General features: G+C 36.4%; 1 protein-coding gene across 7 annotated transcripts in view; it reads right to left on the bottom strand.

The window, feature by feature from the left end:
* The window catches only part of CadN (neural cadherin), a 583020-nt gene extending 563454 nt beyond the window's left edge, over window positions 1-19566 (bottom strand). For all 7 annotated transcript variants that reach the window (XM_089651425.1, XM_089651430.1, XM_089651427.1 and 4 more), the window contains exons 1-2: window positions 19473-19566; window positions 7641-9047 (exon numbers count right to left, since the gene is read on the bottom strand). In XM_089651425.1, coding sequence (XP_089507551.1) covers window positions 7641-8994 — 1354 coding nt within the window. In that variant the 5' untranslated portion in view covers window positions 8995-9047; window positions 19473-19566. The remainder of the gene's footprint in view (window positions 1-7640; window positions 9048-19472) is intronic.
* Between the last annotated feature and the right edge of the window lie 395 nt (window positions 19567-19961).

The raw sequence follows: 19961 nt of genomic DNA, 5'->3' as shown, positions 1-19961 counted from the left end.
AAACCTAAAAAATTGTAATATTTAATAATTGAAGACAATTAACCACTCTCTAACGAAAAATGTGAAAAAGAAAAAAATCCTTGAGCTAATTCGATTATATCATCTTTCGTCATTTTTAACTGCACTGTCCTTGAGCAACTATAGTTTAAAAAATGATCTCTGTAGTTTTTCTGTTTAAAATTCTAGTCTTTCTTATAAGAAAATGTACTTTTTCGGTACCTTCTTTATTACATATTCAAAATTTGATGTGAAAGTTGGTTTTGAATCCAATATTACACATAGGTTTTGATTTAATTTCCTTTTAAAAATTTTTCATCATTATAGTTTTGAGAGAATAATTTTGAGAGAAGGAATGTGCACTTAGCTACACATGTTTTCAGTCTAGTTCGTGGAACAATCGTGTAGGTAGAACATCATTTTATGTTCCCAACAGTTATTTATCCCATTCACCGACAGCGATTGTTTTGTCTTTCAACCTGCAGGACTAACTTGCCAATGGCCGGTGACAGAATTAATTCGGATATCGACATATTTATCATCAATTAAGCTGTTTTTAAACGGTAAGCTTTAATACTGCTGATATAGTTGATACTACCTACATAAAAAAAAAAATTATTTTTACTTCTAAAAGTGTTTCTTGAAATGGCTTTAACCATGTCAGTGGTCAGATCCGAATAGCCAGATACTTTCCAACATCCCCCTCTACATTTCTTTTGTAACATAATATTATGTTGGGAGGATGATTCTAATGGCGGATGTCATGGTCTTAATAGCTTCGGGCAGTTGGAACTATTGCGTGATGTTCAAATTTAAAATGATATTTATTTACGGATGTGTTAAAAACTAAACAGTTATTATATTAAGAAAAAACTTAGTAAAGGAGTCAGATATAAAAATCAGCTGATCGAAATTCGGTGTTTGGTCGACAGTGCGCATCTCATTAGCAATACCTCCGGATAGTTTAAACCACGTCCGACGGTCCATTGTGCGCTGAAGCCTGACTGACCGCAGCTTCCCGTAGCGGTCGATCAGTGTGGAGATGGATATCTGCGATAGGTTGTCACTGCGGTTCCAGTTACCGGAGACCGTTGATGTGTCTAGAGATATTTTGAGGAAAAGAAACCGATTCCTTATAAATTAAAAATATTTTCACACTTTCTTAGAATTTTACACTAACATTTTTTCACTGTTGTTAAACATTCCAAAATGAACCAGTTTCAAAAATTACCGGTTCCTCAGAGAAATAATATCGACGGCTCCAGTGTAGCAAAGAAACCGGTTCCTTGTAACCGTGACAGGAATATCGACCATCTCTACCCATCAGTACGTTGTTCCGGCTGCATACCGAACCTTTGCTCTGGACTCTGGCCATTCAAACCAAACCAAACTCAAAGAATAATTAGATCTGTAAATATACTTAGAAAAAACAGAACACTGAAGAAAAATATGAAGAAAAGTGAAGGCAACAAAACACACCTGACGACCTGACCTAACCTATTTCTGTTTTGTCACAAAGTAATTTCATATAATAATATCTTAAAGTGCCCATAACATTTTTTACTCCAAATGTGCTAAAGAATAGCTGGTTAAAGTTTGTAGGGTTAGTGCCGATACACCCTGTATATACTTATTACTTTCCCGCGAAGCTACTGGAAGTAACTTGTCAACAGGAGCTTACTTAAACGGTGTTATATAAATTGAAATATATTTAAATGTACACTTTTTTAAAATTTTTACAATATCTTTTTCTATCGATTCCACTATAAGTTTATTATCAATTTTACGTTTTAGTAATGATGTGTCTTATGCCGAAACTTTAATGGTTTATGCAACCATGAAAAATACAATTTTTTAATATAATATGAATAACTGTTTGTTTCCCTAATAAAAAAAAAATAAAAATCATCAAAATAGCACCACAATAATATGACATGCATAGGAGAAGATGCGTATTGTGATCTATTCACAAAAAGTTGAAAAAACATAAAAAAAAGTGCAACAGTTTTATTATGGTGAGTCTGTTAAAACAAGTCGGGAAGACACTATTAGTTGGTTAAAAAACGTTTGGACCCAACAATTTGTTGACGATTAATTTTTTATTACATTTTCACCACCAGTTATAAAATATAGAGATCAACAATTTCACGGTACGTATTGGGTTTCTTGTATAAAGTTTATGTAGCAAAATGTACCCCACCATAAAAAACCTCCATACCCCAAAGGGAAAATACTCATTTATATTTGAATATTTACAAGTGTTTCCACAAATTTTTGCCGATAGAAAATATAGGAACACTTATTAAGCTCATGAAAATTTATTCAAGCGATATGTGTTCAAATTCAGAATTGAAGCGTTGTTTGAAATGGCTTTAACCGTGTTTGGTGACCAGATCTGAATAGCCAGGTAATCCTTTACCTTCCTCTTCCCTATCTCCTTCCCCTCCTCACTACATTCAGCCTCACAACATACCCGAATCGGGGATGCCATAGGGTTGAGAGCAGTTGGACAGATTCTTGTGCTGTATTTACATTTAAAAAATGACATTATATGTATATTATTATATCGGGTGTATCAGTCTATGGCTGTATCCGACTTCGGAGGTTTCCCTGCGATTCATAATCTCAGATCTACCACAGTCTACGCACTTGTGAACGTAGGTACTGTATGTTATCCAGACACAGATTCACGTGTGCAAAATAACAGCGGGCGTGATGTATGAATATGAAGTTTGAAATATTATGTTTGACATTTGAAAAGGGTTAGCGCGGTTACTTTTACTCAGCCGCCGTGGATGAAATAATAATAAATCTTACTTTTTTATTTATTCATTTTTTTGGGAAATCAACAGTTTATATTTTTACAGATTGTACATAAGTAAAATAGCCAAAATAAAACCAATTACGGATTTCCTCCTTGTGACTTTACGTAAGACAGCATTAGAAGAAATAATTAAATTTATGAGAAATGTGAAGTTATAATTATATAAAATAAAAGAATTGTATAAAATAATAGAACAAAATAATACAACAAAAATAACAAAAATAAAGGGGAAAAAAAAAAAAAACTAAAATTTATATAAAATAAAATATTATCGATACATTGGTAACCATAAGAATACAAACAATATTGTGCATATTAGTTGGTATGTAATTTATTTTAATATTGTTCAATATGTTGTAGAAGACGTCAGTTGCGGATTGAGTATTCAGATGGTTCAGATTATGATCCCAATCAATTTCGTTTAGTTTTGTGTTTATCATTGAATAATCTGCTTTTCTAAATTGTAATACTTGCTTTGTGTTAGTTTTCAGGTTTTTATTTTTATTTTTAATAGGAATTGAAATTAGCAGTGTTTTATGATAAATATCTTCTGGTACTAATGAAATGTTATTGTGAGTAATTTTCAGTTGTATGTTACTTAGAGCTAAATCAAGAATGCGATTATTTATATTATTACTCTGAGAGTTATATTGTTGCAGATTATTAAATGATAAAAATTCTATAAAGTTAAAATGGGCGGGATTTAATGAATTGATGGGTTCAGTGTACATATAATCACAGTTGTCATTTATTGGTAACCAAAGTAAGTGAGGTAGGTTGTAGTCTCCCACTGTAATGAAACTGTCATTATTGTTATCCGTCATAATCTGTGATACTTTGTTTATGTGAGAAGTAATATTTATAAGATGTTTATTGTCAGGTGGGATGTACGAAGTATATATGTGAATTTTTTTACCAGGAAGTGATATAGTTACCCATATGTCTTCCGCTTCAGAATCCCATTCTAGTTTTTGATCAGAAATTAATTTACTTTTGACTGCAATTAAAACTCCACCACCGCGATTTTGATTGAGGTTATGATAATCTCTATCTCGTCTGTAAATATGGTACCGTGGATCGAAAAGTTCCTCATTAAAGATTGAATTGTTAAGCCATGTTTCACTGAGACATATAATGTCATAGTTGTTTAATAATACATTTTGAAGAAAAATATGTGTCTTGGTTCTGAGACCTCTTAAGTTTTGATAGTATAATTCTAAAGATTCCATTGTATTAAGTATATAGTGCAGTTAATATAAAGTTGCTGGAAAGTTAGTTGATGGAAATATTGTATGTTTTTAGTTTTTCTAGATCATTATAATTATTTATGCAATGGTGATTTGTGTTTTCATTAAGTCTTACATAAATTACTTACTTACATTTCTTTAGAGCAAGGATATAACATTGGTATAGTTAAATAATATAAGTAGATAAATATTATCTATTATCTGTTGCTTAGCAGGGTTTTATCGGTGGATTACTTGGTTCTGTAATTTGTGCTCTGCAGAAAAATTGATATACAATAAACATGTGAGAAAAGTAGCAGTTTGACTACTTTTGAAAAAAGTTTGGAATAAGTTTCGGCGTGAATCTATGATAGATTTAAAAAAATGCTTTCAGTTTTTGAGTTGAGTACCTAACTACCTACCAACAAATGCAGTTTTGGTGGATGTCAAAACGAGAAAACTGTCATAAAAAACTCTTGCGTAATGTTTCAATTAAAGTGAATAAAAAAGGCCAATTCATTAGGTTCAGAATTAAGCACGAAACATTCGATGGAAGTTAAGACCTTTTGACTTTTGATTAATAAGTTGGCCCTGTTCTATGCTTTTAAGCTGTTTCATCGAGAAATATATTCCGTAAACACGCAATATTAGGCGCTTGATTGTATAGATATATTGGATATGGGTAAATAAACTAACCGGCAAGAACAACAACCGATGAAAAAAACTTTGGCCCGTATTAAATAAGTCGGCAAAGTTGAACGGGAACAACACATCCAATAACTTCCATAATACTCGCATAGCGCTATTACAATGCCTACTTACTGTTTTATTTACGACCAGCCGGAAAATATTATTATATTTATGAGTTTCAGGATATTTTCTTTACGCATCAATGTAGACAATGCTATTATTTCGAATCCGGAGCAGGAAGCTGACGAAAATTGGATATATAAGTAGTTAAACGTTTAGATAATGTAGGAAGGCAATTATTATTCCCAATATTGGTGGTACTTACTAAGCGAGAGCAGGCCGGGATCCAATCAGAGTGACTCGGACCTAAAATAATGGAACTAGCCTCTAATCCTCTCCTTGATTGAATTCTCCAAAGTTTGCCTTTGTGAGAGTTTCCTCTAGCGTTCGGGGAAATTTCTCTTGCACAAATACATAACTCCTTCCGCACCGGTGAGCGGGTTGCGAAAACTTTTTGGTTTGGTTTTCCGCGGCGGGTGAGTTTTCTTATTTGACCCCTCCGCCCCCTTCCCTAATCCGGGGGAGGTTTCTACCCGGAGCCACCCCCGCCTTCTCTAGGCAGCCGTAGCTATTGATTTTTCGCCACGCCCGGACTCGCTCCTGAAGGGGAGGGCTGCGGGGCGGGAGAGGGGTGGGTAGGCCAAAAGCAAGGGTACAAGATACGCTTTGGATCGGTTTTTTAGTGATTGTTTACATTTTGCTCTCGATTCATTTTACATTCTTTGTGATATTTTATAATTTTTCTTGCGTAAATTTATATGAAATTGGGGATTAAAGACTAATTTAAAATAAAAAGAGATAATATGCCCGTTTATAAAATGTATTATTTCTTCTTACGATGTACCTTGTACCCATGTCACGAATACGCTTGATGAAGTGTTTTCCTTTAAAAATCCGCGGTAAGGCGCTGAATAAATGAAGATGGTAACGTGGATGGATCGCGTATCGTTTGAGGATGAAAGGAAGTTAGGGGGTGGCAGTTGGAGGTTGGTGAGGGTAGGACCGAGGGAGGATCAAAGATACGAAGTACACCTACAATTATCCCTGATGGTGAAAGAGTGCAACATAATGCCTGAGTAACACCTTGAAAGTATTCTAACGTAATTTATTATCATGAATCGTAATATATTAGACGTTGTTAATAATTTAGTTAAATTGTTAATCCTTGACCACAATCCGATTTCGATCAATTTGATTCGATCACAGTGATTTTCCACAAGAACGGTGATATACAATTTGGGAGGCGGGTATGGGTACGGCCACCCCGGGAAGCATTTATTGGATAACCAACACCCCAAGTGGTTCGCTACTTTTGGTGATTTAGCTGGGGTACCTGGGTTCATGGGGTGAGGTTTGTCTACGTCTTGGTGGTGGATGCTTTAGATAACCTATCGCTTGGCGGGTCGGATAGGGAGAGACCGGTTGAGGGAGACCTTTTAACCTCTCCAGCCGGACTGTCTCTCGACCCATCGCCTTCCACCGCAGTGGGAGGGATTGATTCATACGTCCGTCACTCCTGCACACATTGATCTCAAGATTCCTACCCATCCCTAATACATTTTTCCTAACTAGATATTTGTCTCCTTCCTTTCCCAAAAAGACCCTCCACACAGCATCCCCAAAGATGACACAGGCCCCGAAGGATTTTTTTTCCTCAGGGCCACCTGTGTGGAGCTATTGTAAAAAAAAACAAATTATCCAATTATTATTATGATCTCAAAACTTCTCTCGGTATTCAATTAATTAGTAGAAAACCTTTTTCGAGAGTTAAAGGCGAAGGATTATCCAACTTCGAAAATATTATCACTTACCCAAAAAATACTTTCTCTCCCGATATAACATTTAGCCGGACGACTGACGGCTCGAAACCGCTGAGCTAATGAGGCAACCTTTCCGCGAATAGCCAATAACCGTTTTAGAAATATACATTATAAATATTGAAGTTTAGTTTTTTTGTACATATATCACAATCGAACACGTTATTGACATGAAATCGCTACTGGATGAGGTCGCCTAGTTTTATTGCTACTTTCGGTGGTATACGTTATAAAACCGTGTCCTATAAATAAGGACCTCTGGTTTATCAGGAAAAATATAATATCTTCTAAAACAATCCATCCGGAGAAACTAAAAAAAGCTTAAAACTTGTGAGCATTCCCGTTCGTACATTTAATTCCACGTTTGTTTTCGCGTCACGAGCATGTTTTTCATTCCGTTGACATGCTTCCACAGTTGTTGGGTAATGTTTTGACCACATGTGCTCGGGTTAGGCTCTCTTTACAAAATCCGCAATGTCAATAATATATTCCGGGGCGCGTAGCCAAGCGTTGTGAAGCCTTTGATATGGCAAATATACCCCCGTAGCTACGTCTGGGCGTGGAGCCACGTGCACGCTATGGAAATACTTGAATTACTTTGGTAAATGCCGGCGACAAGGCCCGCATATTGTTTTTTTAATCGCTTTTAGTTTCCAAGAGTTTTGTCGTCAATCTTATGTTATTACTTTACATTATATATGTATATTATATGCGGACAACAGTGGATTCAATTGAGCTGTTACATTTGGCGATTTTAAACGCCGTAATATTTACTAAATCAGAGTACAGAGCCCATATAATAAGAGTGATGGAGCCGCATTCATAACTAACCAATTTAAGGCCAAAAAATAGTATTGCTTTAACATTTTTAGCTACCATTTCGTCATTAGAAACATTTTTGTATATCTTCCCTCACCCTTGAAGAAGACGACTGAAAATGATGAAGGAATGCGTAGTACCAAAACACTTATCTAAATTATTATAAATGTAATGAAATCCAGAATGAACAAATAAATATCTACTTACCACCATTGCCAGCGTTTGTGATGGTCACCCAAAAGTCGATGGTTTTCTCGGGTCCTAGTTCCTCGAAGTCCCACTTCTTTTTCACTTTCACAACACCACTTGACTCAACGGTAACCCACACATTTTCATCGCGAATTTTAAAGGTTTCTCTATCCGTTTCCTTCTCTAACTGAAACACACTCCGACCTTCCGTCTCACCATCCGCTTCCGTGAACTCGATTCTCTTTGTGGGCCTCACGGCTCTGGTCACTCTTCGCTTCTTACGGCGGTGATCGTTTTGGCCAACTTCATTGGTCATCTCGACACCTTCGCTGACGATATCGGCAGGATGAACGAAATCTATGAATACTACGGCTGGGCTATTTGACTTCAGTGATGGGGTAGCAACATCGTGTGCTTCTACTTTGATTTCGATTTGTGACTCAGTCGGTTGTCCGGTCAACAGCATTTCTCCAGTCTGGGGAACAATGACGATCAAATTGCTCGGAGCTGAGAGGCTGTATGCAATCTTGTCTCCGTCTGCGTCTTTGGCTTCTACTTTGCCTATGGATGTAAATCGTTTCCAAATGACAGTTGCATTACCACTTCTGTCTAAAACCTTAGTTCCATTAACCTTAAATCGATAATATTTTCTCAAAAACACGGGTGCATTATCGTTATCATCGGTCACTTCAACTATTATCTTTGCAACAGTCTTTTTGACCCCTCGTTCATCGCTAGCTTGAATTCGTAAGACATACTCGTCTTTCTTTTCTCTGTCCAATGGCTTTCCGGTGACCAGCCACACGCCTCGGTTGGCGTACTCGACTGTGACGTTTGGCATGACTTTCAAAGTATCACTATCTTGTAGAGCAAAAGCGTTGTCGTCGTTGCCGGATATGAACTTGTAAATGATAGGTGTCGTATCAAATATCGAGGTGGCTAAGAGAATAGGAACATTTTCTACTTTCGTTCCCGGCGAGGAGTTTTCTATCACCTGCCCTTTCGCCTGCAGGACATCCGACTTGAACCGTAGTATATCTCTTCGGTCTAAAACGAACAGCGGCACTAGATGGGTTGCCGTGCTGTTCGGAGTCTGTTCGAGAACCACGAGATTAACGGCTTTGTTTATGAGTGGTGAGAGGTCGCAGGTGGTCATTACTAAACCGTCACCTAATACCGTGAAAAACTTTGAATATTCCTCATCTAAAATTCTAAAATTGAGATTGTTTTGTGAGTCGTTGGTTGCGAATTTCTTAATTCCAAACCCAGGATGCACATCATGCGGCAGTACCGACAGGGCCGTAGCAGTGCTGGTGAACAGCATCAGGGCTGCCACGAGGGCGGCTGCCCGCTTTGCGGGACTGGTCTCCATCCCTTCTACGATCCTGTGACTCTACGACGCAACACTGTCATCCTTTGCAACACCTGGAACAATAAATATCACTTTAATATAGGTATAATAATACAAATAAAACATCATCACCATCCTAATTTAGGATAATGTAATGTAATAATGTTAGCATTTCCATTTGCACTAGTAGTCCTATTTGGGAACGAAAATCAATAAAAAATAATAATATTCGCGCGAATGATTGACAAGAGACTGTAAAATTATTAACAATTATTTATACGTACAATCGTATACATATACAGGGTGTATCGGCACGTACCCGACAAACTTTAACCAGCTATTCCTTAGCATATTTGGAGTAAAAAATCTTATGTGCACTTTGCTGTCCGGTAACGTTTTTTTTTAATAAAAAATTTATTATTCATATTTTCACCACATGTCACCACTGTTTTATCCTTTGATAAAGTTTGAAAACCCATCTGGCAAATATTTTATTAGAATTCCGTTGAATAATGCACGTGTGTACCTATATTGGCGCACGTTTACAGTCACAACGAAATAGCACGGCACCATTCGTCTCATTTTTAACTATTATTATTTAGTGTGTGCGAAAGAGCGAAGACGCTTTTTGACACACTTGCTTATAACAGCTGTTTAACACGAAACGCAATGCCAATGACAGTGATGTAGTGCGGAAATTTTAAAATTTTTTGTTTTTAATTGAAAAAAAAATGCTACCGGACAGCAAAGTGCCCATAACATTTTTTACTCCAAATGTGCCAAGGAATAGCTGGTTAAAGTTTGTCGGGTTAGTGCCGATACACCCTGTATATATTTTTTTAATTGATTGGCTGTTTTTATTTATTGAATCTTAAAAACTTATAGACATCCATGTATTTAGTGCTTTCAGATAACAATAAAATTATGTAGTGTTCATGTAAGGAGAATTCCTAGCCTTTGTAGCTAAGAAGCTGGTGAATCTTTCTACCAGCGGTGTATGATAACTTCACTCTCTAAAGTGGTCCACGACAGTAGATATTATTCAAAGTTTACATTCTGCTGAAGATAAACGTCCCATTGAAGGCTAAGAAAATGGAACAAAGGGAAGCTTTTTGCTTTTAAAAGCGTAAAGGAAAGCTTTCATTTGAAATTCTCGCCTAAAACGAGCCCACAGTAAATATCATAACTCTACATAAAAGTCTAAGTGGGTGATGGACTCAATTAAATAATAAATCCGAAAACAAGGTAACCATCACTTTAAAACTTGAAAATAACCACTTTTGGTAGTGAGTAATATAGAAATCTTTCACGTATCAGCACAAAAGATCCTCAAACAGAAGCTCGTCAATAGCACATTCATCACAGATGTGTTCCGCCCCTCATACACAACCAAACGAGAGCAGCATTCTGTTGATGGTGAATCCCCGTATAGCAAAAACCCTCGTTAGGAACCGGCATCAAATCAAAATCAAATATCCAGCTAAATAGATTCGAAATAACACTGAACTAATGCCCGCGTCCTTTCACTGACTGTGTCTACATTTGTCACCCTGCCCTTGTTCGCTAGATTCATAAAAAATCATTATTATTTGTGTTTTCACGGACAACCGAAATAGAAGGCGAGGGGTTGGACTAAATTAACCCAGCTAATATATTATTTACAGTGAGCAAACACTCATACGTTATGCAGCTTCAAGAACCTATTGGCAGGAATGCAGTAATAAGAACTGAATTATTTAGCTGTAATATTGATGAACCCAATTATGAACCCTTTGTTACATTAATCGGATTGCTGCGGGATAGAGCGAAGCTTCTAGATATTTCGATACAATCCAGAGACCTGATTCGTTCCCCCAAAAACGATTCCATTATTCATAATGATCCCAAAATTTAAAAAAGATTTTTAGATATCGGTCGAAGGAACAATAAATAATGTCGATTTAATTCGAGTGTAAATCAATGGGTTCGAGTAAAAAAATCTAGCGCGCGATTGATTTATTTAATACCCACACCTATTAATCGATTTCAAATTCTTTACGCTTATATTCGTGGAATATTATTATGCATGAGTGGTCGATTGATTGATCGAGGAATGAATATGAGATCGATATATTTTGTAATGCTTTTGTTTCTCTATACCATAACCGTTGAAGTTGTAGTAAGATGGGGCCAAGGAATATCAAGAACCCAGATTTCAGATTTTTATTAGCTGAACCCAAGCTCTGTATAGTATGGTAGGATGGTTTTAGAACACAGGGTTTAAAGAGATATACCTGACTTACTTTAACCGGTTATTCCTGACAATATTTGGAGTTTATTGATGTTGTTTTTATTGTTTTAAACTGTAGAATATGCATTATCCATTGCAATCCCAAAAACGAGAAAAACGTTAGTTAAATGTTGGTCTCCGGTGACACCTTTTGTTATTGTTATTTAAAAAAATCAACAACATAATCACATATCACTCGACCCTAACTGTCAAATGCCGGCAGATGTGATGTTTTTGGGTGAAAAAAATAATCAAGTAATCGAATGTAGCATTTATTAGGTACTCCAAATAACCTCAGGAATTACTAGTAAGAGTAAGTCAGACACGTCTCTAACATCCTGTATAAAGCGGGTCACTGAATAGCTAATAAGCATAAGATTTTTTTTATTAGCTCCACACAGGAGGCCCTGAGGAAAAAAACTCTCAGGTTCTATATCATCTTTGGGGGTGCTGTATGGATGTTATTTTTACGGAAAGGAAATGGACGATGTTTTGGGAAGAAAAAATGTATGAGAGGTGGGTAGGAATCTGAAGGTCAATGTGTCCAGGAGTGACGGATGTATGAATCCATCCCTCCCACTCCGGTGCAAGGCGATGGGTCGAGAGAGACCAGTTCGAGAGGTCAAAAGGTCTCCCTCAACCAGTATCTCCCGATCCGGCATGCCACGTAGCAGGTGAGCAAACGCATCCGCTACCCAAGACCTAGACAAACCTCACCCCATGAACCTTGATTTCCTTGTAGATTTGAACGGAAGTCGACGTCGTCACTAACATAGTACCTTTTAGTTCTAGCCGATTTCGGACACCTTCTGTCCCTTTAACAGTGTTCGACATCGTACAGACCATTACATTTGACCGAAACGAAAATTTCATAATGATGATGACGAATGATCATAACGAACTTCTGAATTTGAAATTTAAACAAAGATTGGTCAGTCTTTTGGTCAACAGGCCCAAATCAAATTTCTTGTATTCTTGTTTATTCTATGACGCGGGTAGAAATGTATTCCATGGTATTTATGTAGGTGGTTAGCAGTAAAAGGTGAATTTCGCAAAAATGGAAGAAAATTGTTTTTTTGAACACATTCTCCAATTTTATTTTAATGCGAAACCCGAACAAGAGTTTAAATACCCGGAGCCAGAGAAATTGTATCCAAATTTTGGGTATGGTGTGAGATTGAAGAAAGTGGGAAAGTCAAGGCTACAATATAATTTATAGAAATTTATAATAGAATGGAAAATACTCTCAGTATCGCCCTGCTGTAAGACCAACATTCAGAATTGAAACGTTGCTGGTTAGTGCTTTTTAATGGCTTTAGCCGTGTTTGGTGACCGGATCTGAATAGTCATTTACTCCCCACCTTTCTCTCCCCATTTCCTTCTAATTAGGGAAACCATAGTCTCATTGGCTCCGGAAATGCCAATTCAGCACAGTCATCCTCTAGGTCAGCAGCGTCTTCAGCTATTGGAAGGTTGAAGGAATCAAGTTCGGTGAGTGTGAGTGTCTGTATCTAAAGCCTGGAATCACAGACATAGGAATTAATAGACGAGAAGATAATGGCGAGGGGTAAAATCAACTGTTGAAGAACGAAGGGAGTGAAGCTGACTGTGATTCGTCAATAAATCAATCTGACAGTAAATAGGCATCTCGCATTATAATATCACCATTTACTTCTTAAAAGTAAAATCTGCTTTTGAATGAATAGACATTTTTACATGGGAGCGCAAATTACTCGCCACGTTATGAACAAATTTGCGAAGTCCAAATTCGGCAAAAAAATTCGGTTCTATTTTCAGAGTCGAATATTTCGTTTAAGTATTTAGTTAAGACACTTTTATAAATGTTCATAATTTACTTCCCAGCAAACAACCACCTTTGTGTTTCGCGTCCAGACGTTTCTCGATGTGATAGTAACAACTGATTCATATTATACGATGTGAATATGCTTAAAATAAAGTAAAATAATGATTATATATGGAATGTAATACGACAATTGGGTTAGTTCTCTTTTTCACATCTATTTTTACAAGTTTTCATAGTACAAGTCAACATTTTGCTGTGTTATTTCGTAAAATGAACCGATGTTGCCTCGACCATAGTTCGCACAAGAATGATGACGTCACGTTTTCAAATTTCACTTGAGGCCATACGCGAGCACAGCCGGCTCCAATGGAACCGGTATGGGGAGTGGGGATAATACGCTTTTAATCACTTAGGGCAGGTCTACTAATATTCATATGTCTATGCCTGGAATGGGCTGCCACATGATTTAAGAATGATCACAGACTCGACAGAATTTAGAGCTAAACTTAAAACTCACCTTTTCACGCAGCCATATCCATAAATACAGACACCTTTCACCTTCACAGTCCGCGATATTGTAAATAACTAAATGTGTAAAATAATTATTTGAATATTAATGAATTTCAGCTTAAATTGAAAAATGACCTAAAACTAACATAAGAATCCGTAATTTCTGTTATTATTTTAAAAACTCTTAAAATCTGTTTTTGATAAATCTTGTGGTTTTTATTTATTAACAATGTTTTAATATTTGACATGCATTACACGATTTCATATAATTGAGCTAGAATTCCTTCACCAAACACAAGAACCTTATTTCTTTACGGTGAGGAAATGCAATATGTATAATCCGTTATAACATGTAACAAATGTATGTTTGTTGTAAGAAACATAAATATTAAATTTTGAAAAATTAAAAAATCATTTGTTGTTCAGTATTTTCCGAGCGTGCGTGGTATTTTCTCTTAAATCTCTGAAAGTTTTTCAATAATTGCTTTGAAATTTTGACATAACGTTGCATTCGAATATGCGTGTGTTTTTTTATACATATATTCTATATAGGTATAAAACATGCTTTTTTGAAAAACAGTGCAGTGCAAACTGCAAAAAATCTCTAATCCTTAAGAGTTCCTTAAGTAAATTTTTTAAAGTGCCATCTGTTGGACGAGAAAGCAACACCCGCTATTACCTCTTTATCGGCACAGACAGACTGAGCCATGGAAACGCGTGGTGGGTAAAGCTAGTTTGTAATATTATCTGAATTATCCGAAGTGAACTGCTAAGGTGTTTTCTGTATCAGTTTGTAAAAAATACAATTATATAAAACCCAGGAACTCATAATAAATTGTACAGCACCCTTGGAGTGATTTTCATAAAAAAGGCTCTAATTAACTCTGGTTCACAAAATTTGAATATTATACACAGATAAGCCCGCTCCCTCATAGGTCGGTAAGGGATCAACATAAGCCGGACAGAGTAAGAAAACGTGATACCACGTTCGCTGCTTTCCATATATTTCTATTGGCGCCCGTATACTGGTTAGTGCGGCATGGGAGCGATGTTGCGTACTCTTGTTGTACGCGGGCGATGTTGATTTCACAACAACCCGTGAGGGAGCCGGCTAAGTTTGTGTAAAGTTCTGTAGTTAAATATATAAGTTAGCGAAGTACTATTTACGGCTACTAGTTACGTAGGTATAGATACAGTTTATTGTTGGGTGCATCTTTGAAGGGAAAATCAACGTAAAAATGTTATAAAGTGGTATTCAAAAAATAAGCCAAATTCTGGAGGAAGTGGAATAAACTTTAGACAGTAAACGAAAGAATAACGTTCAGATTAATCTGTAGCCGATGTAGAAAAACGCTTTGAACATTATGAGGCAAAAATATCCTTTTAAGGCGATGCACTACGTCGTGTAATATTTTAAATTGAGCCTCTATCAATAACAACCCTTACGTAGACAGCGATAAGGTTTAAATTCCCGCTTAACACCATCCGCCTGTTTTGATTTATGCAAGAAAAAAACATGGCCAAAAAGTGCCTTTTATTTTATTTTGATGATGTTCAGACATAAATATTTTTTTTTCGATCATTTTATAAATAACTTAACTTGCCACATTATACAATAAAATCATAACCGAAAACGGGTTAGTAAGTAGGAGATATTGAACTTTAAAGCAGTTTTCATAGGCCTTATACATTATTTTTTCTGGACTTATAAAAAGACTTATCTAAAAAATACTCGATAATTTCAAAGGCCAAGATGTATTCTACTCGCAGTATTTAATTGAAGCATCTGAAACATTTCTAGGCGACAAAATTTTCAAACCAAAAACACATGATTTTGCATTACTACGCATGGCATCGCCTTAAGGTACGTCCCTTTCTTTGGCTTAATCTGTTGAGAAGGAGAATAACAAGTAGGTACCATTCAGTAATAGTTAATATAAATTTATGTTTTTTTGCGAATTCAAATATCAAATTTCAATCAATTAAATATAACATGACCATTTAGTTATGACATTTAGTTGACATTCCTTATTTAATGACATTAAGGACGAGTTGTTTCAGAGAATTTGAACAATTCTTCAAATTTCAAAGTAAATTTTCAAGTTTTGTGAAAGTTCTTTTCCAGTTCTGTTATTATTTCAGTTCTGTCAAGTAACTGGCCTATAGTAATATAATAACGGAACCAAAAAATGAACGTTTAAATTTGATGAATTGTTCATATTCTATGAAACAACCCATCCTAAGACGGAGAAGGGTTTTTAGTAATCCCTGCCCCGTTAAATTGATAAACTTTTTTTTTTTAAATGTGAATACCGCACAAGAGTCCCATCAGCTCCCAACCATCTGGAGCAGGGAAACTACTCCATCCCAAATTGTGGTGTATTGTGAGGCTGAAGGCTAGTTGATAAATAATAAATTGAATGTTTGGATCTGATCACCAAACAAGGCAAGTGGTCACGGTAGTCTTACATCAAGGCGATACTGAGAGTATATTTCACTATCTAACTTGCCGCAAATATTCAGTTATTATCTGGGAGAGGTTATAAGAATTGTAACGAGAGTTTATACAGTTTTTACCAGAGGGTTTGAGATTAGAAAGGAGTAAAATAGCAAATATAAATTTCACAATGACATAAGACGTAAGTAGAATTGAAAAACTATACATTATGAATTTTTTCGAAAGAATAAATTTCATTTCACTATTTATCATCAACGTGGAGGTTATAATAGAACTCTTGGCGGTAAGACCATCATTACAACTACAAACATATTTAAGCTTATTAAACTTATTTCGCATCTAGTTATTATATTATGTTCTGTGGCGAACACTAGACGGTGATTTTAAAAACAGCTGAGTAAATTCGATTGCGTAGAAATATTTATGGTACAATACGATTAGTGGCGTACACTGCTATATGACCAAATATAAGCTGTGAATCTTTCGTTGTGCAATAATGAGTAGTTTTAAGCTTAGCTTTAGCTTTTTTTACCTTTAGAAATAATAAATAAAATAAAAACAGTCGAAAACAGAATAGAAAAGCCAGGCATAGTGTTAATTTGTGAGTGACTTGCCCGATTTCTTGAGGAAGATACCTAGTATTTTGGCAGGTTGCAACTGAAATGTAAATCTGATAAGTAGAAACGATGTTAGGGTAGAATTTTATTTTATTGCGGCATAAAAAACTCTTCAAATACATGGAAAAAACATGTATTTACATTTATCGGACATTGTTTCTGTTTTGATTTAATTATGTTTACTCTCGTTTTTCTTAAGGAAGGCACAGCATTTCAGGATTTATGGACTGCACGCCTCTGAATACGATGTGAGTAAGGTAGCAAGTGGCATTGTAGAGAGAATGGGAAGATGATGGGGAGGAGGGGTCATTTTATTCCACGTGGCTAGCCAACCGCAGCAGCTAGACACGAGACACGAGATTGCCGCGTATTGTTACCCATCCAATCCTGACCTGACAGCTACTCATCTTAGATCTTAACTATATATGTGCATTGTCTCAACTAAACTGCTTGTTAAATTACATCCATTTTGTTAAATTGTCTAATCATTAGCGAGTAATCCCCTCAAATCTGGGACATATCAACTAATAATACGTAATATTAAGGTACGTATATATTGGCGAAACGAAACGCGAGCCCAAGGGAAAGGAACAAAGTAACAGCAAATGACGCGAAACGTCACTAGCGGTGGCTTCGTTCCTTTCCCATAATTCCAAGCTCGGTTCGAGTTTCGGTTCGAAAATGTATACGCAGCATTATATTGCTGTTTGGAATCTTATTGGGATCGTTTTGTAAATAAGATATTATTTCTTTGGTCATTTTCCATAAATTGAAACATGAAATAGATTTTATGCACACAGGAAGCCCTCAGCTTTTCGTCAGGGTCGATATCGTATTTGGAGATTCCGTGTAGAGGTTCTGCTTAATAATTATGAAATGAAGGGTTGAATCTTTGCCTTGAAAGGAGGGTAATTCACTTAATCCAAAAGATAGTTAAGAGATATGGGTTGATGAAGAATGAATTCATAATAAGCATTGTCTTCGAAATCCGGTAGAAGCGTCTAACGTGCAAAATTCTCTGCCGTCTCGGTTATTTTTCGCATTTATAATAATTATTAGTAAATTAATAATACACCGTGAGATGAAGTTGGGTATGAGAAATATCTGGATGGAATGCTTTGAGGAGGGTTTAGAACGGGAAGAATGCGAGGCCTACAGAGCTACAGGGCATAGGGAGGGTGTATCCCTTTCTCGAAGGCAATTTCAAACGCCTGCTCGTCAGTTGGGCTAACGCAAACTCGTGCAAGGGAACAAAAAAACTGAGTAGGCAATTCGGGATATCAAACACCCACATATCTACGAGTATTACCGAAGCTTGTATGTTGAGCTTATCTAGGATTAATTTTTTTTATTGGGAATAATTTATTCAGAATATCGCAGAATATGCTTGGAGCAGCCCTCACCTTTAAAATTCCGAAGTTTAAAACCAGACAGTCAGACATTTATTTTGGAGCATTGCAGTCTGCACATTGAATTTAAGATTTAGGATGTAATTATAAATATGTAACTGTTTTGGCTCGGCTACCAGGTAGGTACATACTTGGTTACATATTGTATAAACAAGTCATACAAATTGACTATTACTGCTGACTGCTTGCGTGGTCTATGGTCTCTAATGTAAATAATATCTATGATTTTGTCTGCAGCCATAATTTAGTTTTAAATTAGTACCTACCTACCTTTTACTTTAAATAAATATTTATATGAAAAATGTAGTTATATGAACTGATTTACGATACGAATAATATTATCAGAAAGAATGGTTATCAAAAGTTCTCGTTTAGGACAATTATTTGAATGCTTATTCACCGACTTTTTTCTTTCCGTAATTTTTGGAATGAAGCACTTTTTGGGACTTATATTTTTAATAGAGATAAGAAAAGAGACACAAACGTAATTTATAGGTGGATTGGAGCTGTTAATTAAAATACAAAAATGGACCACAGTCCGTCAATAACGAATGATATTTGAATAAAAAGTTTACTTACATGATTCACCTTTCGGATAAGAATTTAAAGCAACACAAGATTTAAAGTTTATAAGGTATGATTTATGCACCGCAGATCATAATTATTTTCACTACCATTTTCACGTGAATGAAAATCACCGCTACGTTTGTCATCTGTGGAACACTAGCGCCTCCTGGTGGGGGGCGGCGGCAGCCTTTCAACTTCCACCTTCGCAAAGAATCTGAGCTTATTTAAACATTGCAATTTTTGACAATTCTCTTTGAATTATCTATGGACTGGATAATGCGATCATTTTGTCGCTAAAATCTGATAAATTCCTAAAGCTTCGGTTATTTATAATTCCCGTGGCGGGATGTTATTAATAGGGCGCCGAGAGCGCCGCGACGGATCAATACTGGCGGCGCGCGTCACCCTCGTGCAAAGACCCCAAAATTAACAATCTTATTCCAAACGAATATTCAATATAACAAGCGCAATCGAGCTGCGATAATTACAAATGTGTCGATTAGGATTCATTATTTTGTTTTTATGTGAGGAAATGGAGGGAGAATTGAAAAATGTGACTATCGTCCGCCTTGCGCAGAAGTCGTCGCCAAAACACAACAAACATGGCAACCCATCGTCAGCGGAGAGTGCGTGAGAAAAATGTACACCAGAACACTTTATTCTCTTATTATCAATTCGGCGGTTCACAGACCTCGGAGGTCGGCGTTACGGGCAAACGCGCGGAATACAAACAAACAATAACACAACGAGATGATCGATCAATTCTGCTCAAATTAACAACAAACCCGTCAATTTCGCTGCTATTATTCACTGTTTACACATGTTTCACTAATGCGCGTTTAAATTTTGATGGTTGAATACTTACTTTATCACAAAATCGATGTATTATTTCGTCGGCGTGACAGCCGGGAAAACCGAACAATGCGCGACAAACTCCTCTCTCGACAGCCGGCAGCGGACTGAGCGGATTGGCGGAACGCGTATCGAGCGGGGAGCGCGCGCGCACGTGAACTGCTATCCCCCCACTACAAAAAGCTCCGCAAAGCTCAAAGCTACTCCGAAAAAGGGTTCCAAAACAACACCTACGTTATTCTAAGTACTTATACAACTGCTTTATGTTTTTTGGGTAGTGTGCTTATTTTGATATTAACTGAATTGCATTTTTGTACCCACCAGTCATTAGCGACCCTTGCGCGGGTAGTTTCCCTCCGCGTTGGGATGGCTTCTTTCCTACAAGCGGGCAGTCAACAAAATACACAGGTTGGTTCAGTAATTATTTTCTGAGAAAATATATTATCTATTTATTTATTTATATATACGCCTAAAAAGGCTTTTACATAGAAGTGATACATGA

Source organism: Hesperophylax consimilis, chromosome 4 (genome assembly GCF_061612785.1).
Source record: "Hesperophylax consimilis isolate HC1 chromosome 4, BYU_Hcon_1.0, whole genome shotgun sequence".
Lineage (NCBI taxonomy): Eukaryota > Metazoa > Arthropoda > Insecta > Trichoptera > Limnephilidae > Hesperophylax > Hesperophylax consimilis.
Note: the sequence above shows the minus strand (reverse complement) of the source record. Positions and strands in the feature narration are given on the sequence as shown.